The sequence below is a fragment of the Aptenodytes patagonicus genome, chromosome 8, assembly GCF_965638725.1.
Source record: "Aptenodytes patagonicus chromosome 8, bAptPat1.pri.cur, whole genome shotgun sequence".
In the NCBI taxonomy this organism is placed as follows: domain Eukaryota; kingdom Metazoa; phylum Chordata; class Aves; order Sphenisciformes; family Spheniscidae; genus Aptenodytes; species Aptenodytes patagonicus.
In genome coordinates, this window is record NC_134956.1 from 19,027,649 (window position 1) to 19,055,632 (window position 27,984).

Genomic DNA, 27,984 nt, shown 5'->3' on the forward strand with positions numbered 1-27,984 from the left:
CACTGTCATTAATGAGCTGTGTAGTCCTTCATAGTCTATACAACACACTTGCACGCTGGCTGAATAGGCCATGGAAAAAGACTTCTCTTCCGCTCATGCCTGTTCGACTCCTGTTATTTTCAGAGCTTTCTAGGACTCTGTGTATGGGTGGAGCACCTCCCTCACACTGTTCTTCGACTAGCCTCCCCTTTAAACATGAACTACTCTACTGCCTCCCTCTGCTGACATCCCTCCAGTGCCCACACCAGTGGACTCCTGTCTGACAGGATCACCGCTGCCCAGCAGGTAGCTCTCAGCAGCAGTGAAACTGGCCAGAATCACATTAATCCTACCCAGTCAGCTCAATACAAGAAAACAGCAGAAATTCTGTCTGCTATCTAGATAAGAGGGAAGGAGGCAGCCAGAAAGAAAACCACAGCCACAGCAATTTTTCTTAGGTGGATAGGTACTTACTAACAACCCTGAGATCTCCAACTAATTTCACACTCACTACCTGTCTGATGGCACTTCCGAACACTACCAAGCAGATCTGGATTAGAAACAATGACTTTGAGGTGAAAGGCTCTGTATCTCATTGTTAATCCATTGAGGCTTCCTGTTCTCATGTGATTGCATCTTGCAGTTATTTACAAGTGCCTCTTTCGAGCACAAGAAATTACAAGAGTTTCTTTATAGTGACTATACACCTTTGGACCATGCAAACCTGACCATTTGTGATTAAGCAATATAATTAATGTATTTGTTTCTGCACTACCACTTCCATGAAGAGAACTCAGTTGTCAGCACACTGACAGTCCTGGCTAGTCCAGTTTAATTCTACCTTGGCAAACAGAACATTTAAGGAAAATAATTCACACACCTGGGCTGCCGTGCCGTAACTCCTTTAATGAAATAGTCTGAATTTTGTAATGTAAAAATACCTACATTTCTGCATTAATAAAACCTGAGTTTTGCTTTAAAAATATTACAAAATTTTATTGTTAGGCAACAGGCAATGGCATTATTCAGCATGAAAATGCTGACAAAGAAATGGCTCTTCAAAAGTCTTCTTGTCACTTCATATATGATTTATTGCCTGCAAGCTCCCTGCTTAAATACTTCTAACCAAGTCATTTACTTTTTACTCATATATTACATACGAAATAAGAGGAAATTTTAAATGAGGTCTCCAAGAAGTTGCTTCTGAGAACGTAAAAATGGCAGTACAGAAGTAAGGCAAAATTTCCTTTTATTCTTGGGCAAAGGTTAAGGGAGAGGCAAAAGAGAAGGAAGATTTAAAAGATTCTAGAATGAATATAAAATAGTTAGTGGGTTTAAAACAATAAAATACAGTGAAATATACATTCTGCCGTGAATCACTGGCTGTGATAAGGAAGGATGCATCTAGGATGAATATTTTTATTCATTCTGAAATTGGTGGCAGATGGCCTGAAGTTATCACAAATATGTACACTTTGGAAGTGGCCTTAGCTGAGAAAATATCTGTCTTCAACAACATAACCCCAAAAGAGTTCACTTATAAACAGGAAAGCAGGTTTCCCACTATCAAGTTCCAAGCATCCTGTGCTCTGAGAAGCTGAAAATTAATAATCTATCTTTAATCACAACAAACCGAAAGTGCTTAGCAATCTTGACCAATGAGCTGACAGTCAACACGTTCAGAATTTAATCTGGTGATGTATAGAGTATCCTTAACTCCAAGTTACACAAAGTGTTGGTTTACAAGGCTCAGCACCAGAATGACTTAGACCTTCAGATATGGCCTTTAAAAACATCTGACACTTCACTTAAAATATCCTACTTTTACTGAAGGAAATTTGCCATGCAAGTTCACTAAAAAGGCAGGGAAGCACCAGAACATACATCCATTCCTAGCACCTACAGTTCCACATGGGGTGGCTAAATGACACATTTCAGCGCCCCCTTTTCCTCAGGGATTATTTTAACTCTAACACACCCTAGCGACAAGAGCTGAACAGCTGAACCATCACAATGATGTAGGCAAATGCGATTCCCCCAGGTACCATGACAACTCCAAGAAAGAGAACATCCATGAGACAGTCCCTGAGCTACGCATTCTGCATTGGTCAGGGATGGGACACTCAAACAAAAGTACGATACTTTTCACGAGGACTTCTCTGCTGCCTCTCCACAGAGTCCTCTCAGGCCATAGCACACTGTTTTGATGATTCCAGGTGGCAGACAATTCCCAGCAGAAAAGCTCGGAGAAGTTTTCAAGTATGTCTTCCAAACGGACTGCAACAGTGAGGCACCTGAAGGACTGTATCACTGCAGTATAAATTTCACTCCCTTCCTGAGCTTCAGGTACCTTAAATATCAAGTAGCTTAAATATCAATAGTAAAAATCTCAGACCACCAACGCCCTCTTGTTAGCTACAAAGGCTGCCCTTTTTCCCTCCTCTTGAAATCTATTCAGACTGTGAGCTGGGGTGGATTCGTTTCCAAGGTGCCCTGGCTTCACATTCATTAACACAGGCGAGGCATTGAGAGCACTGAATGGCCACCTATACGTATCTTTTACAATAAAATGAACAACGGGATGTGTCAAAAGAAGAACTCAGCTACCCTCCTACTGAGAAATATTCCATTTTTCAGTTTGCACTCATTAAATTTTGCTAACTATTAGACATGAAATCAGACATGTTATTTGGCAACAAACTTGACAGCTACTTTCAATGGACTAGAAAAAACAGCATCATTTATCTCCTGCAGGAATGTATTTTGCACTCCGAAATTAAAAGGTGCAGCCTCTTGAAAATCATAACTTGTTCTTCCTTTTTTTAATTTATTTAAAATCATTGACATTTTATCAGGAACTTTGGTAATATATCGTTATTAAAAAAACACTGAAATCGGGTAAGAGAGAATAGATTTCTATTTCTTTCAATGTTCCTGTCAGTTTAAACCAGAGGGATATTTTTTATTAAATGAACTTTTTACATGTCCATCAAATTTCAGTAAAAATTCTAGTAGAGAAGAGGAAAAGTCTGTTAATTTAGACCCCATAAAGCACGAAAATACTACAGTGAAAAACCAGACATATTTGTGCATGAAGTATCTTGACAAAATTGGGACTACCTTCTTTAAAAGAATTTCTTACATGTCCTTCCTAATATTAGCGAGAACAGTGTTATGACTGATCATGATTCACTGCTTCAAGAACAGGTAAGTTTCAGATGAGAGGTGGATGGCAATTACCGGGATGAATAGATCCTCTATTAGAGATTCAACATGCTGCCAGTCCAACACATTATCCTTTGTCAGCTTTTAAGTAATTTTAAGCATTTGGGTAAAGGTGGATTATTAGATAGTTTATGTTTCAAGACACGCAGTGTATGGAGGCTTACTGTTAGAAGTGGAAAACATCTTTGTTTGCAGGATTATGTAAATGGCTTGCCCAGATACCTTCACACTACAAAGTTGATGCTTTTACTGAAGCTGAACAGGGACTTTCTCCCAGCTGCCACCTCAGACCATTGAAAAACATGGGAAGTGTTGAATTAAAATCTTTAAAGAGCCTGTAGCAAGGAGTGACCAGTTTTCAGCTACAGGCAGAGAGAAAACACATAGTCTAGCTTTTAGTAAGCAATCAGTCCTTGGGTGTGAAAATAAATACAACGTGGCTTATGTCTTATCTTCACCAGTACTGAACCAAGACAGGCAATTATGGACTCAGTGAAACAATTTGTTATTTGTTTACTATACAGTATCATCTAATTGAGACTCCACAGAAACAAAATCCCTTCCTGGAGGTCTTTGCTTTACTCATAACTCATTACCCTAGAGACAAGAGATATCACTGATGCTATTTTAATCCACTAAGCTGCCTTTGCTCAGCTATATGGCAAGTCTTACAAAAGTCTGCTGTGTACAAAGCAAAATCTTCTCTCTCCCGGCAAGAAGACCTTGAACTTGAAGGTTTGAATCTATAGCAAGTCAGACTATGGCAAAATGACTAGTCATAATAGTAGTGCAGGATAATGCCTTATATTTTCAAATTTTAGGTTTTGCTGTACTGTATTAGTGCACATCGAGCAGCCCTTGTCACCAGTAATTACCATCCCACAGCAACTACACAAAAATACTGGCCAATTAACTAATTTCATTTTGACAGTTTTGGAAACAGGAGGAATATTGATGTCTCCAAACCACAGTCAGCAGCTGACACACATCTTCTTTCTATCTGAAGGAGCTGCTGTCAAATGAATTGCTTAAAAAAGTTTTTGAGGTGGTTCTATAGAACACAGCAAGGATGCATTGCAGAGCCTTCTGCAAGTATTATTTCTTGGGGCACTATTAAGATCAGTACAAATGAAAAATACTCCTTGGTGGCAAGAAATGACAACTTGAGGAAAGTACTATTTATAGATGGCCAACATTTTAAGGACTAAAAGAATTTTGAGAATAGCAATTGTCTCCAAAAAATAAAGCAAATCTTGACTTTTTCAGCAATGTGCACTAAATATTTAATAAGGGATCCTGGAGCTCAGAAAGGTTTAAGACACTGTGTTAGGATATTGAACTAATAAGCTCCTCCAGTAAGCCTCTAAATACGTATAGTTAAACACTACCTAGTTTATTTTAATTATTTAAAACAGAGACTGAAGGAGGTTAATGTGACCCAGCGGACTTGTTTATGTTGAAAACTATTACCTCTCCATACTCAAAAATCTGCATGCTGAGCTGCATGATAGCAGAGTTACAAGGGAGCAATAAGGAATAGAGGTTTACAGCTGCTTGCTAACGTCCAAATGATAGCATTTATACCAGGGCAGTGACTGCATGAAGACACAGGTAATAAAAAAAGGTCAGGCCCACTGACATTGTTGACATCACTGGAAAAACTGATACATGTAAGTTAGACGCACAGTTGAGAACACCCTTGATGATGGGGGATATTGCTAGTTTCCAAAATTTAGTTTTAGAAATATAAAAATCCCCACCATTTACCATTCAGCTCACAAATCATAACTGCTATTTGTCCTTCTCTCTCTTCAGACCATGGATGACATGTCACTTTGATCTTCAGTCTTTTCCTCCAGCTAAGGCAGTGGCGAAAGCAGCCTTCACTAAGCCACTGAAAACGAAAAAACCCAAACCCCTTCACTTCAAAAACCCCAAAGGATAGTTATTAAACAACGGGGGGAAAAAACCACATTTGCAGTCTTCCACATCCAGTCAAAAAGAGAGAAATGAGGGAAAGGTAACCATTCATGGCTGCGCCGGGGGGCGGGGGGGGGGGAGGGTGGGGATAATCCAGTTTTAAGCAATACCTGCTAAGGCCCAGTGTATTCACCTGGATATCTCTTCCTTAAAAAGACTAAAAGCTAGTCTTGCGTAAGTAAAAGAGGGCTTGAGTTTCATTTTTACATGGGTATCTGGTTTATCAAAAGAAATCTTGTTAAAAAACATTTGTTTTCAGTTGTTCTCAGGAATGCAAGCACAAGATGAGGCTAAAAAGACTAAGGAAAAAGCCACTGACAGCAGAAGTCCCGGGACTCTAGAGGATCAGTTGGCAAAAGAAAGGCTTTGGAGAAGTTAGTTTTTGGAGGAAAAAAACACTTTTTTCACTGCGTTAGATGCATTCAGAAGGGAACAAATAATGGACATTTTGCATATGTGTCTCCTAGAAACAAAGAATTTGCTGTGCTAGAGCAATCCTATCAGCAGATCTATGCACGAACACAGCTTTGCGTTGCTCTACCGTTGGAGATCTACTGACTTAAAACTGCAGAATCCTGCCCAAAGGCATGATAAACACTGTTATTTCAGCTTCTCAAGAGACCAGCACTGAGGCCTCAACCCTTTGCTATTCAGCCTCTCTCACCACCACCATCACCTTCTTTGCGGTTATAAACAAGGATGGCTGTGACTGTGCTTTGTTTCTAATTCAGTGCTCTGCCTGAGTTTTCACTAGTACTAAACACTTTTCACTAAACACTTTCTGAGATCCAGGTGCCTAAATTCCACAGCTATTGGATTTCTAGCATTTAAATAAGTTGGGTCTTTGTTTTGTGTTTTGGGTCTTTGTCTTCTAGAAAAACAAAACCACGAAAATTACTGATCTCACAGTAAAGACAATCTAATTTTCAAACAATCCTGAGGTAAAACAATTCCAAAACCTCCAAATAAGATCAACATCATCTTCAATCACCTAAAATCTCAGTACTGGGGAAATCAGTGGGGCAGAAACAAAGAGGGAAGCTCATCCATACAGAAAGAATGTTTAAAAATAATTAGTGATTCAAATGTTTTATCTGAGAATGAACCCAGGAGGTACCAGACTCTTTTTTACCCCCAGTCCTGAATAAAAATAGCACACTTAAGTCTTAATTTTATTGGCTTATTTTTCCTTTTCTGCAGGATTTTCGTTACTGCTTTCCTTTAAAGCTCTCCCAAGACTCAGTTATGTGCCTGGAGAGCTTTTAAAGGAAAAGAGCTTACTTGCCTGGCATCTCTTTCCAGCATCTCTTAGCTCTAATTACAAGGTAAAGATTAAAAAGACAAATGAGTTTTATCATTGCATCCTTGGCCTTTTGGAAAGGAAAAAAAACCAAACCCAAAACAAAACAAAAATCAGTGGAGCTTCCATCCTCAGGCAAAATGTTGAAGTCAGCAGCTTGTACTGGGAGTGGGGGGAAGGAAAGATGAAATCCAATTTACAAAATAAAAGAATCACTACAAAGCTCACATGCCTTGTGGCAGTCTTGCTTGAGTACAAAGTTGTGTGGCATGCAGGTGACATAATTAGTTCACTGGGGCCAAGGCTTCTTAGAACTATTACATAAAGAAATCCATAAAATTTCTCAAATTAGACTTCCTCCAGGTTTCAAGGAGCTTCAAAACAGCGACTCTGCAAGCAACCTGGAGTAAGTTCTTCCTGACAACACATAGCACTGCAGTTATATGATCTGGCTAACTAAATAGTTACTTTCTATCATTATTCCATTCTCAGCTTGCAATTATTTATGGGATCCTGCTAATTACATTTTATAACTTTGGCATTGAACATGAAACAAGATTAAAGAGATGCAATAGGCAAGCTGTCATTGGTGTTTCCCTGTCATTTCAGGATGAGGAGTGACATTGCTCACATAATAAAAGTGGCTAATAAGAGTCAGACTTTGCAGATAGGATTTTCAGAAGTGTCTAAAAGGTGACCCAGAAGCACTGAAAACAATGACCTTTCCCGCTCAGCATTTGTTGCTACTAACTCCAATGGATGATAACTAATAATCAAAATCTAATGGAACAGAAATCAAGTGTGAGTTGGACACTCACAGGTGAGAATGGCAATGGTTGTGCTGGGAGGGATGGACCCCAGCATCGGGATCATGGTCCACGCTGACACAACAGCTACAGCTCGCAGCCATAAGCAGCTGCCCATGTATGCATTTACTGGATTTTTCAAGCTAGTGCAATACGTGCTCCTGCTCCTCTATCACCACAGGCTAGATGGAATTGCCCCACAGACAATTTTACATCTGGCCCATCTCACAGTGGCAATTCCAAGAAAACCAGCATTCAAATCATCACCATCTTCTCCCATCAGAAGAAACCAATTTTTCTGACATTAAACAAGCCAAATCCCATTTCAGAGGCGACCATCGCTTCTTGAGGTGACTGTAAAAAATAATCTCTCATTGACTGTGCTGCTCCACTAAGTTGCATCCATGACACGTCTGTTTTCTGTCCCCATCCCACATCACTGCCATGGCTTCCATTCTCATCCACTTCACAGTGCTCAGGCATCTTCTGTGCCCCTTAACTACAACAAGACAAGCGCTGGTTCCAGCGTAGAGGTGTATTAATCAGCAAGCTGCCAAGACACACAGGGCAGGTAACCCTCACAATTACACTGTAGCTTTTCCTTGGTGGGGGCAACAATGTACCTTATTGTTGGTTTTCTTCAAATTCCTAGAAACCCTACCACTATTAAGATCTTCATTTGGTTGGATTTGGCCCAGCAGTTTCAAAAGATTTTTGGGGAGTCAGTGACAGTTAGAGAGACTATAAAATTAGGTATGTCTTGCTCCTTTTTTAGTCCTTCAGGGTTAAGACGTGTTTCAAATGCAAGATGTACGCATAGTTCCCATTTAGGAAAGCACTGTGAATTAAACAGTCTCACTAAACACAGTAAGACTCAGCCATCTCTTGTTCTCTGCAACAGTCCCAGCTCCATTTACTCTGAAACATTTCATAATTAATGCAGCACATGCTGGACTGTTGGATTGACAAGTATCACAATACACAAGAGCAAACTGAAATGGAACAGACTAACTAAAGAGAAGTAAGAAACAACTTGCTCAGGACAAAAACCAACGCGTTGTTCTTGCCACCTGTAGCTAATCCCAATACTTGGAACAAGACACCAACATAGGGATCTACTTAAGAGCAGCCTTTTTACACAACTATTATAACTACATAAATCATCTCTTGATTATACTGTAAAATTTCCTAATGAATGTACAGGAGAGAATCCCAGTACACATCTATGCTGTGCCCTTAAAACTCCCAAATTCCCCTTAAACTCCCCAATTTCATATGGATTATTTCATGTGTCTACCAGCTAGAGATGTTCTGTCCTCTCTGTGGATCTTCCATCATCTGTCACCTGGGGCATATATAGCACCACTCCCAAAGGGTCAATCACAGAGCTAGATTAATAATGCTAACCAGCTACCTTCTCTGAATGACACAATTAACCCTAATTAAGAGATCTCTTTATTTCTAAAAAATCCTCCTTCAAAGTGATTTTTCCTTTAGGCTTTTAAGCCAACCAGATAAATTCAACAGCTGGGACAGTCCCATAGGTCAAGCAGCCCCAATTTCCATAGCACAGCATCAGATAATACATTCAGCCAGCGCACATGGCTTGTGTTGATAAGCTTCAAACAGGTTTGTGTCACTATATCTGCAAGCAAGTTCAGAAGGAGGTGAACAAGTTGCCAAAATCTTGTTTCATTCCAAGATTGAGGGCCATAACAGAGGTCAAGCCTGTACCAGCTCCAAGCTTGCATTTTTCCCCACATAATTTTCCTTACTTTATTATCTCCACATTCTTGTCTAGCACCGTCACTAGGACCTGTGGCTGGCATTAAGTCTCTTCTACATATCCAAAAGGAACTACTGTGGAATTACTGTCAACAAGCCAGTCACTGGGTGTCACTGCTATGGCATTTATAGGCCCTGATGCTCTGGGGAAATAGTCTGTGTTTTGATCTCTGATTTCCTGCTTGCAACAAACAGCACTATCTTTGTTCTACCCACTTAATACCATATTCACCCCCCCTAGTAAATACAAGTATTTCCTCTTCAACTTAGAGCCACCTCCAAAGAAAGCAGGTGTGATATTTTCCGAAATATACCTTGCTGTCATTTCAGCTACAGTATTTACTAATTAGTCAAGAACAATTTAAAAAAAAATATATCAACTTTCAATATTTAGTTGCAAGAGACCAGTAGTCAAAAAATAAAAAAGCTCTTATTCTGTTGATTGAAGTTCAGTCTCTACCTAGATACCCAAAAATGTCACCATCGTTAGAATTTTAATTTTTGTGGGACTTTCTCATACTGCAGAGAGAGCCTTAACTGTACAAATCTCTCTTTTTTTACTGTACAGACTCAGCACACAAATAGCTGAAAAATACAGCACTGACACTTTCATCCTAACGGATTGTTAGCCTCGGAGGTGAACTGGATCCCATTTAAATGCTGGCATACATATAAAGTACTGTAGATGTGAGTACTCAGCATAAAATCATGACATTTCGTTAAGAAACATGTTATATTATAAAGGCACAATACTACACAAGATGTTGTTACATATTTTAAGTAACATAATTTACATTTGTCCTGGTTTCAGCTGGGATAGAGTTAATTTCCTTCCCAGTAGCTGGTACAGTGCTGTGGTTTGGATTTAGGATGAGAACAATGTTGATAACACACCAATGTTTTAGTTGTTGCTGAGCAGTGCTTACACTAGTCAAGGACTTTTCAGCTCCCCGTGCTCTACCGACTGAGCAGGCTGGAGGTGCACAAGAAGCTGGGAGGGGGCACAGCCAGGACAGCTGACCCCAACTGGCCAAAGGGACATTCCATACCATGGGACGTCATGCTCAGTACATGAACTGGGGGGAGTTGGCCGGGGGGGGCCGCTGCTTGGGGACTGGCTGGGCATCGGTCAGCGGGTGGTGAGCAATTGCATCGTGCATCACTTGCTTTGTATATTCTTTTGTTATTATAGTTATTATTATTACTATTTTATTTTATCTCAATTATTAAATTGTTCTTATCTCAGCCCACAAGTTTTCTCACTTTTACTCTTCCAATTCTCTCCCCCATCCCACCTGGGGGGAGTGAGCGAGCAGCTGTGTGGTGCTCAGTTGCTGGCTGTGGTTAAACCATGACAACATTTTAAAGAGACTCAGAAATTCAGACACTGCTTCAAGTAACATGAGGAATGTTGGATTGCTCAAGGTCAAATCTAATTACAAAGCCTGCTAAGATGAGGATCATTTTTTAAGCAGTGGGAAATTAAATTATTTGTCCACGCTATCTGGCAGTAAATACCTGCCTGTTTTAATTGCTGTTGATATAGCCTAATAAAAATTGGAAGGGAAACACTCATGCTCAGTTTCAGTTCCCTTTCTAGGTAAAGTTCTACCTGACGTTCAGCAAGCTGAGCTGGTCATTGCTGCAGTCTGACCCACACCAGGGTACACGGGCACATCACCTACTCACTGGCTGACTCAGCCCCCCTGCTCTTTGAAGATCTAGTACAGCAATACGCATTCTTGGACACTGTGAGAAGAGGAAACTGAAGACCAAGCCGTGCCTCTCCTGGATACACAGAGGCAAATAACAGAAGATTAAGTAGGGAGAAAGTCACATGAAAGCTGGGAGAGCATGTTCTAACTTGGACAGTCCCACTACTTAGACAAAAAAAGGAATAGATGGATGTGTTCTGCTGCTGCCATCCAGTGGGGAGGTTGAGTAGAAAGCACTTGAGTAAAGATGGATGGCTAACAAGGGCTGAGTCTGAGTCACTGTCAGATTGATGCTTATTCTGCACCTTGCTGTCAATGCCATCCAAGACAAAAGTTTTCAGAGAAAGTAAAATAAAACAGGTGCTGAATAAGAAACGGTTGTAACAGTCTGCTCTTTCTGCGCAAGGACGAAAGAGGCATTCTGCTGCTCCGGCTCATTCCTGGTGCTGCCTGTGAAATCACTCTATGGACTTGATCTGCTTTGATCCTGCAGCTGTTTAGCTGTTTTAAGATGCTGGAGCTGACAGAGGGATGGTTACAGAGAGCTTTGTAACATGCAGGATCTCAGCTTATACCATCACAACTTTCAAGTCCTCAAATCTACAAATTTCATTGCAGTTAAAATGGAAGTTCAGCAACTACCTTGCATACACACATTTGAAAAATCCTACTGGCTGCTAATCTGCAGTGATAGGTATCTAAATATCTTGTTAAACCTGGCTTTAAAAGCCCGTATCTGCCTTGTTTCAGTACTTGGGAGCTCAGAATATAGATGTGTAGAGCAAAATGAGACTCTGATATGCTGCTGTCTACTTAGCATCTCCTCATAGATGACAGGGGGCTTCAGAATTGGTAAATGATAGCATAACATTTTCATTATCAACATCATTACTTGTGGATGATGAAGCAGAGGCAGTGACAACAATTTAAAGCCAACTCAAATTGTCAGGGTACAGTCTATGGGGCAATTTATGAAGAAGATAAATTTCTGATGCTAATAGGACTCTACAGCAAGACATCAATAGGCAAGAACTCCTCCAGCAAATCAAGGAGAATGGCAGGGAAGCAGGGGGAAGTGGACTGACTTGGGACTAGGAGAGAGGAAAAGACAAAGCTTTCCTCAGCAGTCTAGCTGCACGATCAGCACTCTGCTTTGTGAGATTGTGAGATGCTGCTGAGACTGACTCTTGTTTCTCTATGTCCATATTTTTCATACCTTCATAATATTTCCTGTAAAATTTCTACAAGCAACATAAAATTATCATTTAATCCACAGCATCAAATCCCACTACACAGAGGTCTCCCAATCAACAGTAGTGGTGTAGCAGTCAACAAAGAAGGGGATGCTGCTTTCTTTTTGGTGTGTGGGAGGAAGTAAGTGAACTGTGGCCCAATAAACACCATTTACCAGCACTGACATTCAACTACACCATCAGCAGAATGGAAGAATCATAATTCACATTTCATCTGTACTGAGGACTTATCCACATCAACCTAACCCTTAGATTATCTTGGGATTCGTATAGCAGTTGGAAAGACTGACACATGTTGTCCTCCCTGTACAGTTAACCTTCCTGAAAAGCAGGGATACAACCAGAACCCCTCTACTCTCCAGCAAGTCCTGGCTGCTATAAATAATATTCTACTGGAGTCACAGGCAAAACTTAGAGCTGCCCTGTGATTACTTGCTATACATCGCACCAGGCACCAAGTCAGCTTTCTACAGAGAATCTGCAAGTATATCTGCCCTTATTTTCTGCCATATGTTCAGTTCAGCTCTGCCTGAGCAAGGCACCAAGCCCAGGACCCTCTCAGTGCTTAATTTCAGAAGGATTAATTTAAGATAGTTCTGTTTACTGACAAAACATATGTCCTTGATTTGCCTCTATACCAAAACACAAAAAGCCCCTTTACCTTTTAAAAAAATTAACTGTAGCATTAAAGCCCTGGTAATTCACACACCCATACAAACATTGCATAGACAAGACTTGCATAGCACATAACATAAAGAATAATCTCAGCCTTTGCACATTTCTACCAGGTTACTGTTTAACCGTGTTTTAAACTTTAACACTTGTTTGGATACAGGACAGCAGAATTAACTGACAATGTACAATATATTATTTAATCTCTGATTCTAGTCAAAAGGGTATGTAATCATTAGCACAGACCTATTTATCTCCCTCTCATTTCATCATTCAGTAACTTAAATGTGATTTTTGAATTTCAATTGGCTTATCAAGTGCTCAACGACATCATGAGATCCTGTCTCCACTGAAAGTGATTTCTGCCTTTCTTCTTCCTTGAAGACTGTCATGTCCTGTTCACTCTATCAATCAGCCTGACACTATCTTCCTTTCAGAGCAGATAGCTTAAGTCATCAGATTTATGCAAAAAATAACAAGTAGCTCTCATTGCCCCAGAGAGCACTTGTTGTTCTTTATACACACTCTTATTGAAGCACAGTGTTTATCCTTGTGTATTTCATATTGTCTTCTTTTTATATTCATCAATTCTTTGCTTAATGCTTTATTTACAGCATAACATCAATGACCTTTTTTTAAAAAAACATACTACTTACTGATCTTCAAACAGATACAGGAAAAAAGGTAAAGAGGAAATGGAAAGACAGGGGTATTTAAGAAATCCATTAACACAAAATGGAATTACGATCTGAAATACATACTCATATGCTAGTGTAACTCATCTGTTAAAACACAGCCCTCTAAACACACCACAACACCCAGATAACTCCAGTGATCAGCATCTTCCTTTCATGCTTCTCGCCCTGTGTGGTATCTCCAGTAAAGATCAAAAGTACCTTTGCTTCCATTTAAGCCTGTAATCTCATTCTTCAACTAAGCAGTCATTCCAACTTTACAGGGAAAGAATGGTGTCTCATTAAAAACGACTTATTGTTTTGTGGGAACCAGAATGTTACACATCTTGGTTCTGTCTTAAGACTTGATTGTATTTTTAAGGTTTCTACCGCTGAGGATGGCCAAACAGTGGTGAGGAATGGTACTGCCCTTGCACCTGGAGAAGCTCGGAGGTCTGCGTGCCCTGAAGAGTGATGCTATCAACCAGTCATTTCAATGGGGCAGTGCCAGAGCACTCCTAAGATGGGTGCTACCTGAGCCATGACAACTGCTGGAGGACCGAAGTCTAAGAGGGGCCCTGGCATTCTGGCTTTCTACATAGCAAACAGAGAGACGGTCTTGTCACCTAAGTGTCACAGTCACTGCATCTCTCACAGGGGATCCGCACAGGGCACAACAATGCTTCCTCCCCCCACTCCTCCTCCTCAGTCAGCTAGCATTGTTTGTCATTTAGCAAGGAGCCGTCATGACATTACTGAAGGGGTGGTCATACCGTTCTCTGCCAGAGGTCAGTACATACTGCCTCTCAACTGGTTACCTTAGCGTTACCTGTGCTTCGCACTGACTTCTGCATGAAATGAGTATCAGCCTAGTGGTATGCAATGACTCTATTATCACCTCACTCACCTGAGACAGAAGGACCCCACCTCTTCTCTCTCCCATCCCCACAGGCAAGTGGCAAACCAGCTCATAGTGAACACGCTAATATAAGAGCAGTGGCAATTAGCAATATCCATCGTCTCATTACAACCATCTGCTGAGGCTGCCACAAAACAGACATCTTTCCATTGCTTGTCCCCTGACTGAATTCATCATTTCACAACATGCAGTTTTTCCTTGGTCAAGGAATGACCTTGCTAGTACTGTTTATTATCTAACAGATCTCAGACTGAAAGCCCATGTCATACTCCATAAAAAAATATAGTGAGCAAAACTTAATAACTATAAGAATAAAGTATCTAGCATTCAATGCAAAATGTTAATAATAATTAAAAAATGTCATTTCTTTGCACGGCCTTTTGACCAACTCAGCTAACAGACTCCGGACTAGGAAATATTGAAAATAAATTCGGGAAGGAGCTTACTGGTCACTTGTCAGCTTTGATAGGCATATACCTTCGCTGTAGCTGGCCAGCACAGTGCAATGATGGTATTTAAGTACTGCTCTGTGTTGTTTGCATAAATAGTAGCTCAGCCACCAAGTCCCAGGCAAGGCAATCTAAATATAACCTCTGGCACTGTTCTGCAACTGAGTCCAATTTGTTCCCAAGACCTGGAAGCATTCACCATGCACACATGTGTGTTTCAGCCCCCCATCTGTTAAATGAGAATAATCACACTTCAGTTGTAAAGCACTTCATGTTCTACTGACAAACACCTTGTATTGCTTTGATTTCAGTGAGTCTGGCTGCCAGAGTAGAGTTACTCCAGCATATTGCTGTTTATTTAGACTGAAGCACTTGGGGCAAAGACCCTTCTCTTTTGTTGAGAGGCAATACAGAGAGAATACTGGATCACCTTTATCCCTCTGGTAAACTGGTCATTCTGCAGCCATAGTTCTTTTTAATGCTGTTTTGACACAGTTCTTGCTACAGCTGAAAGAAAAATGGAAATGATTTTGCAAAAAACCCTACTCAGGACTTGGTTCTGATCCAGAATTCAGTTAATCCAAATCCCTTGATACGTGGGAAGAGTCAGGAAAATGCTTTCCGTAGTCACTGTTGGATTAGATTTGTTCCCCCCAGAAGAGGACACGTTTTCAGAGTAAACTCTCTTTTCTCTCTAGCTTGGCACAAACTACCATGTGATACAGTCTGATAAAAGGATGTTTCTTTACATTAGCATAGCAGACTTATTTGTCAGTTGTAGACTAATTATCTTGGCTCCTTGTTTGGGGACTGTGGCATCCCTTGCAGTAAATTGCATTTTGCTGAGGGCAGCAATTTTACTCCATTTCTAAAGAATGTCAACACAAAGTTGTGGGGTTTTGTATTTCCAGTAAAAACGGTGTATGGCGGGGGGAGAAAAACAGCACACCTGGCACAGTATTTCCAAATGAAATGTCAAACTAGTGCTTTTTCCTATGTAGTTCAAACCACAAAAGAAAAAAGAGCATAGATCTGAGCAAAATCCACTATGTTGTTCCCTCCCCATTTCTGAAGCCCTGGAAGTAGAACAAAATCTGAAAAATTAACTCAATGCAAGTAAATCATTAAACTCTATTATGAGTGGGCACTCCCAAAACCAGACAACTCATTTGGACACACAGTCAAGCAAGTGTCAGTCCTAAAAGGCAACTTCCAGTGCAATCAGGCTTCTTTTTTCTTTTTAAGCAAGATGCATTTAGAAACACTGAAAATAAAAATATTGGTTAAATTTCAGTTCTTCAGTGACCCAACAGTGCTAACTCCAACAGCGTGCACCTAGAGAACAGTAGGGACCTCTTTCTGCATTCAAACTTTTAGATGAGAAATTTCAGTTGATTTAGTTTTGGCGGTTTTTTGTTTTGGTTTGTTTTTTTCAGTTGGAGGAATACCAACATCTGCTGAAAGGACTCAATAGACAGAAATCATTAGCATATCCACAATTTGGGCCAGACACTCATGTTGCTAGGGTGATTTATGCCAACCAACATAATTTGCACTTTTTTCGAATTATACTCTGACTTGATTTTCATACTTTCAGTAAATTATATTTTCTAAAGACAATCTAAGAATACTTAGGAGTGGCAACAAACATCAGTGGTGATATGCAGTCTAAGATCGTCCTGTTTTATCTCCTCTGAAGAGGGCATCTCCTGAAAATGGTAAGTCATAAGAGGACAGGCACCGTTCCTTTGGGTGACCAGTTATTTTTTGTGCCTCATTAAAAAAAAAAAAAAAATGAGGAGCAGGAGCGCTGAGTGTTTGCACAATTATTGCTTATTTATGAAATGCAATAACCTGGTTCCATAACTTCCAATGCCTCAATATACTTTTTGTTATATCACCAGACTGTGCAAATGACATCATTGGGAGAGGGGGGGAACATGTCAGAAAGCCTTGATACTTTCAAATTGTATGGCACGTAGGATAGTATAAGAGAGCTCCAAATACATATTTATAGGGAAAACAGATATTTCCATGCTCTTTTTCAGGAGATTTTGTCTTTCATTGTATTGTGCATTGGATCCAGTGCTCTTCCTAATCCAATCTGGTACCTTACAAAGGTCATAGCTATGAATGAGGGACTTGCATACTGTTCTTCTCTCCCCTTTTGCAGTGTTTGTTGCTGAAGGACACTTGTGCTCTAACCAAGTAGGCTAATGCCACCTTAGAGCCCTTGAACCTCCTCATCTTCATGTCCCGTCCAGTGACAATCCAGGGGCAGCACAAAAGAGGAAGGTCAGCGTGCTCTCGATCAACTTTTATTTCCTGCTATGTAGAAGGAAATCTCCCAAGGGAAAAGGGAGCTATAGAAGAAAGGATATACAGAACACGAGACACTCTAAGCTTTTTCACCCAACCTGAAAATAAGATGCATAGGAAAGACTACCTTGATACATTTAAACTTTTGCTTTACAATTGCTTAGTTTCATTTTCACTATCAGGCATCAACAGCCAGCATGAAACTAAAATCGGCTACATGCCCTACAAACACTTGTTAACACAATCATGAACTGTTACACACAGATCCTGCCATTCCACCCCAGAAGTATAACACACCAAGCTAATTTGCAACAATTTGCCTCTGTGCAAAAAAGACAGTAAAAGAAATCTGTTTATTCCAAAAATATTCGCTGCATCTTAGGATGCTACTTTAAGGAAATACAGGTGTAAAACTAATAGAAGAACTGATATCAGGAAGATGAAAGCAGTAAATAACACTAAGAGAAGTCCTGCCTCACACTTAGCTGGTCATTATTTCTTTAAACAACAACATAAATCAAAAGAATAGTGACCATCACTGGACCACAAGGCATATGGATGCTGTCCATTAGGGAAACAAAAGTAGAAATAAATAAAGAAAAAAAAAAAAAAGGCAGGCCAAACACTATGCAATAGAAAAGTTGATCCTAGAATTTTCCACTCATAACTGCTGTCATTTGTGGGGTATCATTAAAGATTGCCACCCTGGAAGATAATGAATGTCAGGTGTAGCCTCCACTCCTGTGCTGATGGATACCATCTGCAGTGTGATGAGGAAAGATTACCCTGCCGAACCCTACATGACATCTGTAATCTCCTGATTTAGAATCCATTGTGCTCTACCAGTTGTCATTCTCCTGAAGGAATGCAAGAATGCTGCCAAACACTGAAAAATGGACAGCCGCAGCAAAGGGCTATCAGCAGCAATCTGGAGGTGCTCCGCCAACAAAACACTTAAACATTAGTTAAAAAAAAAAAATTCCATCTCCAGGTTCTTCCATTATTAATTAAAAATTTTCTGGTTTCCAAGACAAAAATGCTTGCTCAAACATGTCCTTGAAACCAGAGACATCAACACTGTAAACTTTCGAACTAACATCGAAGGGCAGCTCTCTGGCAAGGGAAAATACCATGACTGGCATGAGAGCAGAGCTGAGCACTTCTTCATGCAGTCTGAGTGGACTAGGCACAGGTGGGGCATGTTTGATGCTACAGCCCAGTATGACAACTAATTTCCTGCTCTTAAATACAGGGTGAATATTTTGTACCCACCTACAGCCAAAACCGTGAGCAAATGGAAGCCAGCATGGAGGGTCAGCCTGTCCTAGCCTGTGTGACGGAGGTACTCGACCCCTTAACCAAGCTAGCAGTAGTTTGGTACAGGCTCCAAAGGAGGTAGAGGCCTGAGCCATAGCCGGGCCAAGAACTCCTCTAGTTCCAATCTGTTCTCTGAAAACCCACAAAGGAGCAGAGTGACACAGTGAGCACCGATATATATGAGCTTGGAATACCGATCATGCAATTAACACATGAATAGTGGGTGGCTTTTCCAGGACTCATTCATCAAGGAACAAAGAATGTTGTGTGTACAAGGAGTCTCATGCATACCTTTTCCATCACATGTAATTTGACTATGAGCCAACCACTTTATCCCATAAATATGACAGCCGAGGTGAGCCTTCTTTGAGCTCTCCCTGCTAGGCAGCATGGCTGCATGGCAGTGATCTCCCCTTGAGCTGGGACAGCTTTCAAGGTTGCTCCTCGAGGCAGAGACACCTTTTACCAGCGACAGATCTTTGGTAAGCGACTGATATCGTGCATAACCTTGTAGTATGGTAACTTCGATTTTGTCTTGGTAACTTTGATTGCATGCTGAATTGATGCTAATGAAACATTGCGTATACAATCCCTTAGACATAAACCGTTGACCAAGTCTGAGACGAGGTTTGGACCTAGACGCACCTAGACTCCTCTCTGAGAAGGAGTTTAGAAAGCAAGGGGGTCCACTCTGAACCATGTGACTCAACGGGAGGGTCTTCCTTACCCTTTGTGTCTCCGGTCTCTTTGTGAATCATTCTAACTTGAGCATAACTCAATTTTCCTTTGTATGTTTCTTCCATGCAGTAATTAACAGAGCGAACCTTGCCATCGAGCTTTGTTAAGTCGCACTTTTACAACATCATATTAAAACCACATTTGCTAATATCTTTGACGGTGATTTTTTAAGCTATCTAAATCACTCATTTCCACAACAGCCTGCTTCTGAATCACCCTCCACCTGGCAGCACAGACAGAAATAGACACTAAGCCTAAATCACCAAATCAACAGAAACTGCTATCCATTTCCATGGACTTTTATTCAAGCCTGTGCTGTCACTCATTTGGAATGAGACTCTCCAGCAGGACAAGGCCTTACAATTACATTAAAATTGGACTTTAAGTTTGGGACAGACTCTGTGCTGCTATTACAATTAATGTAATTGCAAGGCTGTGGCAATGCAGCCCGTGCAGTAAGCACAGACATGTCGATCAATAGCAGAACAGGCCCTAAAGCAATTTCCATCCCTCAAAATGGCAGTGATTTGCAAAACACTGAATGATGAATTCTGTAAGAATGATTGGCTTAAGCGTTAATAAAATCATAACTATGAAGTCTAACTTTTCTGCTAGGACCGAAAACCATATGACATATCCAGAGCAGGCTGGAAACTAAATCGCAGAAGAATCACAAACTCCCACTTCGGTGGGGTCAGGACTTCATCTTAGGCAGGTCTTTTAATCATTTCAGAGCAAGGAATTCAATGCAAGTCCTTCACATTTCAACCTATTGCCTTCATCACTCAAGCATCCATCCTCCCAAGGACTCAGCATGCTGACCTCCATGTAAACCCAGAGCAGAGCTCCTGAGTAGAACATGTTCCACTTTTTGTCGCATCACTTCACCCAAATTAACACCAAAGACAAGATGCCTTCCATCCTATTTGTGGATTTTCACTTATCCAACCATTTCTTTCTCCCCACATTAGCACGAGCCGACCCATTTGCAATGTAATAATTTTTTTTAATATAAGTTCTACGTTTGGGAGGAGTAGATTAAAAAAAGACAAAGAGTAAAGAAAGCTTTCTTGGTTAGAATTTTGGTCAATGGAATGTAAAGATTATCATTTATTGCAGATAACAGCTATATAAAAAAATGATGCTGTCAATGTGAAATGAATAAAATAAAGACAGTATTTTCACAAGCTTTCCCCAATGGCTTTAAGATAAGGCCACTTTGATATTGCAGGAAAGAGCTTGGTTTCAGCCTGCTATACAGACTGATACACTGGACTTGACCATTTGTGTGTTAAATGAGACTCCATCTTCTTTTTGTTACCGAACTTTTCCCTCCCCTTTTGAAACACGATGAAATATGATACACAAAACCTACACATTCACCAGTTTGTCTGCAATTTTTTTCCCCCCTGACTCCCTGGAATACACAAGTCTTTTCATATACAATCACATTTCACACAGTTAAAGTGCACGTTCATGGAAAACTATACCAGAAGCTATGTTTTGCCCTATAAAAGACTAAATTAACACCGAATTGCACCTTACTGGTAACATAGATATGCATCCAAATTGAAGTCGTTGTCAAAATCTGTCGTATATATTAAAAGTTCTCATTGTTATTTAAGAAAAAAAAAGGAAAATAAGAAGTATTTCTTCCTCTTTTTTCTTCTCAAAAATAAATATAGCAGCAAACTTCACACAGTGAATTCTGCTCCTTTCTGTTTTAAAGGGAACCTATTGCTCAACTGAATTGCTTTCCCTACCTTATTACTTGAAGAGATTACAGCCAAGGCTGTATATTGTAGATACCCTATATTTAGAAGCTGGATAATAAAACACATAAATAACACACTGAATAAAACATTAAGACATAAAAGGAGTTAAATAGAATAAAGGGCTAAAGCTTATTGTGCACTAACCATGTCTGACCCGTTGAAATACAAAAGGACTCATAATTCTAATTAGTAAAAAGTACAGTTATGATTTAGATCACGAGAAAGCAAGCGCGGTGCCTGTCTGCAGCTGTGCGATGGAGCCCCTCTGGCAGCCTTGCAGGGCCCTCTGGTGGAACTGGGAACCATGTCTGTGGCAACCCGACAGCACCTCTAGGAAGAATAACGCTCCAACCCAAAAATGAGGGGAGAACAAGAAGCCTGGGTTTTCCCTTTTTCCTTGAAAGCAGCAATATTTCTAATACTAAGCTGCATTTTTCAGACACACAGCCTTCACTTAAGTAGATGCAGTCCTGAAGCCTGTATAAGGGAGGAATTTTTCCTCTGACTCCAATGGGGACGGGATTCTGTCCACAAAGTCCTTAAAGTTGTGAAAACCTGCAATTGATGTGGAACAATCCACTCTGCAACCAGACCGCCTGAAACCAAAAGCATGATGAAGAGGTACTAAACAGGTCTGAATTCCAGCTGATGGTGACATTTCACATTCAGAGTTAAAAAAAAAAAAAAAAGCAGACTCAGAGGGTCCGGCAGGCCAAAACAATGTCTGATACATGCCTCAGTACACCAATTGCTACTTTAGTGCATAAAGGAGCAGCCTTCTGCTGGGATGTTCCCAGTACCATTTAAGCCCACCTGTCACTCAGCCCCAGAGTCCGGTCCAACAGCATCACTGAATCCCTTATTCATCCTTCAGATGAACTGTGATGTTTATTTCTTCTTCACTTGATGCCTGCTTTCCTGATAACGCACCCCACGCTGACAACTGATCAAGGTTTTACCTATCATAGGCTGCTATTCCTCTCTTGGTACCTAATAGAGGGCAATGAAGCATGTACTTTCCCAGTATGTTAGAGTGGTCACTGGGGTTGGGGGAGGCGGGATTCTTCCACTCCTTCAGGGTACTGACTTCTCTTTGCTGTTTGGGACACAGAAAAGAATTATTAAACACCTAGTTCAACACATACCATCTGTACTGCCTTCAGCTGGTCTGGTTTGCTGTCCATCAAGGGTAGATCTTTGCCTCGGGTCCATGTACATACAATACTTGCCACTACCAAATGACAGGAGGTCTGTTTCTGTGACAAACAAGTAACTTTGACCATCCTACTGATAGGTTAGACCAGCACCTCCTCAGAGAGCAACCAAAGAAGGACAAAAAAAAGAAGAGACAGACACGTTCTGAAAAAGACTGCTTTCCGTGAGCCATAGCAAGGGCAGAAAGGGAGCAGCAGCGAGGAGAGCCTTTGTCTTCTGCATCAAGAGCACTGCTGCATTATTCACTCAGATTGCTCCTACATAAGCCGAGCCTTTCCATACATCTGTCTCTCCCTGTTCAAGCATCAATCAGAAGAAAACAAAGGAGAACACTCGTGGAATCCCAGAAAATTATCTCAGGTCCCAGTTCAGGCCCTGCTCAGCAGAGTCTAGAAGAGAAGCTCGTCTTTCACATGTGATGGAAGTCACCGGTCACCTGAAAACCAGCTAGGACAGCATCCTAGTTGCTGGAGATCACATCTAAGATGCCGGGTAGCAAATTACAAATTTTCAGCTGCATTTCACTAAGCAAAGATGTAGAGTTTACAACAGCTCAGTCTGGTGATAATTCCCTCCTGAACCCACTTCCCAATATCTAAGGTCACGCATATTTGCTTGCCACTGCCATTTTTAACAAGACTTCTCCCATTTAACACCTGATAACCCTGTAAATTGTCTGCAGTGCAACAAGGAATAAACTCCATGAAAAGAAGTTGCTACTTATTCCTCCAGTTGGCTAAAAGACAAAGCTGTCCCAGTGCACTCAAACACAGTGATTTATCCCTAAGATCTGCATCATCCTGCAGGTGCTGTAAGCAAGCAAACCATTAGGGCTACCACTGAAGTCTTCACTTGAAATCACAAAGGAAAGAGAAAATGTGAACCGTGTAGGACAATTCAGAGGCAAATTTGGCCCTGCTTTAAGCTACAGATGTCTATTAAATATATGGATTCTGGGTATGTTAATAATAACGGACTTTCCAAAAATCTAGACCCTTCAGCAAGCAGAAAGAGGCCGGAAGCATTTCAGGTGAGCATCATCACATAAAAATAAAACACAGCATCCTCAAAAAAGCCAAGCTGCACTGGTAATTCATGACAGAAACTGCTCAGCTGGCTGTATCAATTAACGGTCTGCAAGTCCAGCCCCCACATGAGGTGACCTGAGGAAGTGTCTTTTCAATGCTTCATCATTCGTGGATCCTGACTTATAGCAGTGAGGTGAAAACAAATATTTTCTGGTACTAAATGTATGTGGCTTCATTCAGCACAGCATGGAATTGATAGTTATATCAGTATCAGTTAGGTACTCTGGGAGCCTGAAATACTGCCCAATTTTAAATAGCTATAGTAAGGCTGGTGCTCATGCTTCCCTCAGCTATTGTCACTGCAAAAGACAAACTCTTCAGAAGAGTAATTCAGAGCAACGAAGTCAGATGAATATTCTGAAGTGTCTTCTCTACTTAGATATAAAGGGAGCCTGCTGAAATAATCTGCATAAGCAGCATCTTCAGTGATCTAACGGTAATGAGAAGGAACGTTTCTCCTCTACCTTTTGCCTAGTTAACTCTGCCAGTCAAAGCAATTACAGTGTTCAAATGAAAAACAGGCTGCGGCCTCCAAGCTGGGCTCAAGACCCACACTGCTTCAAAGCAATGGCAGGATTGGCTTGCTAGATTGAACAGTCTTTTTCTCCACTAACAGTTATTCGACGGTGGTGAATATTTTGCAGAACAAAAGAAAGAACCAGGTCTGCCTTACACTTTATTACAGTGAAGAGGCCCTTTTTGTCAAAGGGATTGCTCAATGGCACTCTCTCCCACTTTTCAGAAACAGGATGGTTATTGGGTCCTTAAAGATCTAGTCTCTGTTCCTGTCTGAATATTGCAGAGAGAGCTGTCAACTGTCATTCTTTCAGGCACCATCTAACATGACCAACCAAAGTCAATAACTGCCTTTTCCCAAATTAGGCTCCTTAAAAATGGTAGTATTTTGAAAAGAAAAAAGTCAATCCCCACTTTTCATCTTAAATGCTATTGTCTGCTCTTGGTTAATAAGCTTTCTTAGCTTTAATGAGTAAGCATTTTTTCCAAAAGTGACTAGTGATGTCAAGTATATAGCTTGAAACACACTGATTTTCAGGAGCAGACACAGCATGTTCTCAAAAACCAGCTCCTCCTAAAGTATCCCAGGCTAGGCACCTCATGCCTCATAAACAGCATGTATTTTGCACCTCAGTGCATACCTGTCACGTTACAGCTGCCTGACACAGGACAGAGCCTTTGCCAAACTCAAAGCTTGAATTCATCCCTCTAATGAGCTTCGGGACATTTTATTTTGAAAAAAGTTAACGTTGTCTATTGACTGCAAAAATTTTATCTCAATTGCCATCCAAGAACATGCTAATTTGTATTAAACAAATGAGGCTAATTATTTGCTTTCCACAAAACAGACCATGCTAAAAGCTCCAAATTATTTGCTTTCCTGATGAACAAGGCATTGTCTTGCTCACATAGATTCCATCACAGATCTGATCATACATTAGAAGGTCAATCTAGGCGTTGTATCAAACAGCAAAGATAAGATGAGGCTGGAAAACACAGACCCTTTGAGAAGAGCCCCCCACAAGCCCTCTAAATGCTCTATGATACCATATGCCAGACACAGGGAGCTGGAGAATCAAAAATGGGGTGACTGTTTCACCTCTACATGGAATCATAAAGTGGGATGGGGGTCACTTCAGTGTACACATAAGAGAAACTCATGTCTGGGGAAGAATATGACACCATAGTCTAAAAAGGTCCATGAAGGCTCCAGCTTCAAGGCTGTCTATTTGAAAAAAGAGCTCCATAATCTGACCAAACTATTCATGAAGAGCAGAACCTTTCTTTAGCCTACCAAAGAAAGCACTGTACACAAATTTGCTTAACAGTTGAGCAGCTTGATTGTGTTTTACAGCACCTCTTTGATACGGGGGAAAGAATTCTTACTGTCAATTAAAAGTATGCAAGAATTCTTACTGTCAATTAAAAGCATGCAAGAATTCTTACTGTCAATTAAAAGCATGCAGTCAAGCATTCTGGAATATTATGTTAAAAATATTGTCATAATTCACATAACACGAGTGTTCATCATACGAGCACACAACATAGGATCACTAATGCCTTATTACAGGTATTTCCCTTAGGTACACATGCAAAGTGCATCTTTAAAAGACAAAAATAACATTTCTTTTTACAAGACTCTTCCCTGAATGACAAAAGCTGCAGAAGGCTGTTCTCCAGGTTTTGCTGCATAGTCAGCTCTGAAATGCTCTGCTAAGCAGCAGTTGTTTACAGGAAAGGTCAAGAGGGCTTAATTAACTTGTCATTGTGCATAGACCCCCTTCCTCATTGAAGTGATTCAACTAGTTTCCTTAACAGCTACCTGCAAAATGGTAATACGGATCATCCTCTAACACTGTATTCACTGGAATTGCTTTATGGGCTTTTGCTGCAACATGTCAGCTACTCTCCATAACCTGTGACTGTGTTTTACAGCAAAACACAGCACCAGGGAACGCAGGGCTGGTGATGGGGTAAGGCAAGGAGGTGGTTTGTGTAGCTCTTAGGTACACACACTGCTGATGTGCTATGAGCACGTAGATAGACAGAGCAGCTATACGTAGGTCAGAGTCAGTCCTGCTTGCCAGGACTGAAGAGATTTTGGCGAGCACATGAGGAGCCTTCAGCTCCTACCTAGACTATCACCAGAGACAGCCAGGAAAGAGATCAATAGGTTGTCTCATCTGGAGGATGGAGCCTCTATCAAATGCATCCCCGCTTCCTAGAGCTGAGCTGAAGTGGATGCTAACATTAGACCTGGACCCACAAGAGTTTGCCTCAGAGCTGAGAACATTACATCTGTATTTAAGGCATTACACCTAATTTAAGAATGAGATTACACCACACTAGCAACACTTGCAGAAATCCCCGAGCCAGCATGAAGCTAACTATGGTACTGAGAAGGCAGTCATCTCATCATGATGTTGCAGCCAGGCTTTTGATGTCTCCTAAAAAGCAGAGCTCACAGGTGGTTATTTTGTTAACTTACCTCTCTCTCTTCTGGGATCAAAGGTGACACAGGGCTGACTCAGCTATCCAGATTTAGGACTTGCACTGATATCTTTGCATTAGCACATCCATATTTATTTCTGCATTCCAGCTGATGTGTCTGCACGATTCTAGCACAGAGATGTTGCTTCGAAGATCCAGTCTGGTATCTCTTCATGAAGCCAACCCAGCTTGTTCTGAGCTATTTCTGTCATTTATGTAAGATAGTACATTGTGCCTGGTAGATATACCCTACTACAATAGCGCATTCTCTTAAACGCAGTATCTTTCTGTTTGCCTCACTATGCCGGTTAGGAAAAGAAGGAGCATACCACAAGCTGAACTAAACCACAGTTCAGTACTTGTGTAACTTAGTGAAAGAACTGGCTAACATAAGTCTGAGGGCTTTGATCTATTGCCCACCAAAGCCAATGATACCGTTGTAAAGTCTCTTGATAACAACTGGATTAAGAGGGAGAAGATAAAGATCCATTTCAGAGTATCTTTGGAAAAGGATAAAGCAAAAGGACACAAACAAATCCCAAAGTCCTAGCAGTCATGAAGTCACTCCAAAAACTGTCTGGTGTACGTAAAATTACTAGAGAAAAACCATGAAAATTTACAATAGCTCATTTTTTGTTGTTGTTGTATTTTAACCCATTGCACTGATTATAACACGCTGTCAACAGCCTCATCAATTATCCATTGCTAAAAAGTGGGCTGTAACATTCTGCAAGTGGTATTAATTGGTCTTAGTCGCACATAATGAGTTTAAAAGCTCCTACCTGTGTGCCCCCGGGGATGGTGGCTAGAGGCGGACAACAATTTACAGCAGACCATTAACACATAGACCAGAAAGAGCCAGTCAGATAGAAGCATTGATTTGGCACAGAATCTCATCCTGGAGGCAGAAAAGGAAGCAGGTGAGTGAAAGAACAATATGAGTAGGGAATAACATAAAAATGATGCAGGGAAGGAAAAGCTGAAAAGATGCTGAAGAATAACTAATACGGCTCATTACAAGGTAACACTGACAAAGTCATATTCATGGTTTGGTTGGGGTCAATTCTTTGTTAAGCACGTTTTACAATTAGAAGCAATGCAATGGCTATCACACATCGTATTACCCACAAAGACATGTTTATAACACCACATTAGGAGTGCAATACATTTCTATGAATCTGAGATAAGGGGTTGGTGTGGAGTTTTTTTGGATTAAGATCCATCCACACTCAAATTTAAATATATGTATTTATAAGGCGTGCTACTATTTTTAAACTGCACCTGCCTCAAAATCATAGGAACATCACAGCAAAATGTCCTTTTTACTTAATACTTCTCAGGACATATTTGCTAAAGCTACCAACTCCCATGTAGCCATGGCACATGAATTGGCTGGATCTCCCAAGCACACATCTGCTAGCTTTCCTGGAGATCAGTAAGTTTGCTGAGGGTTAAACACTCATGAAACCAGCACCTCAGTCAAATATGCAAGGACTCACTGCTCTGCCAGGGTGTCAGAAACTGCATTTCGGAAAACAGTTGTTATAAAGAAGGTGGATGTTGTTAGTCTTATTCATGTTAGTGTTAGAACTAAGACCACGAATCCTCAGTAATTTTGCTGCAAATATCTACAATTAAATCCCTCAATAGCTTATGTTATGCCATTCATCATATAGAAAGGTAATCTAATCATTTTCTTAAACTCAGTTATGATGATTTATTACTTGTGCGATACATAAATGGGCATTATGCACTCAAACCCTTAGATA

The 27,984-nt window shown here is 40.7% G+C and overlaps 1 protein-coding gene across 1 annotated transcript in view; it reads right to left on the reverse strand.

Annotated features, from left to right (window-relative positions):
* The window catches only part of TAFA4 (TAFA chemokine like family member 4), a 51,314-nt gene that overhangs the window by 20,986 nt on the left and 2,344 nt on the right, over positions 1 to 27,984 (reverse strand). Inside the window, exon 2 of the mRNA XM_076345876.1 lies at positions 26,998 to 27,113. Within this exon, the coding sequence (XP_076201991.1) occupies positions 26,998 to 27,113 (116 nt within the window). The remainder of the gene's footprint in view (positions 1 to 26,997; positions 27,114 to 27,984) is intronic.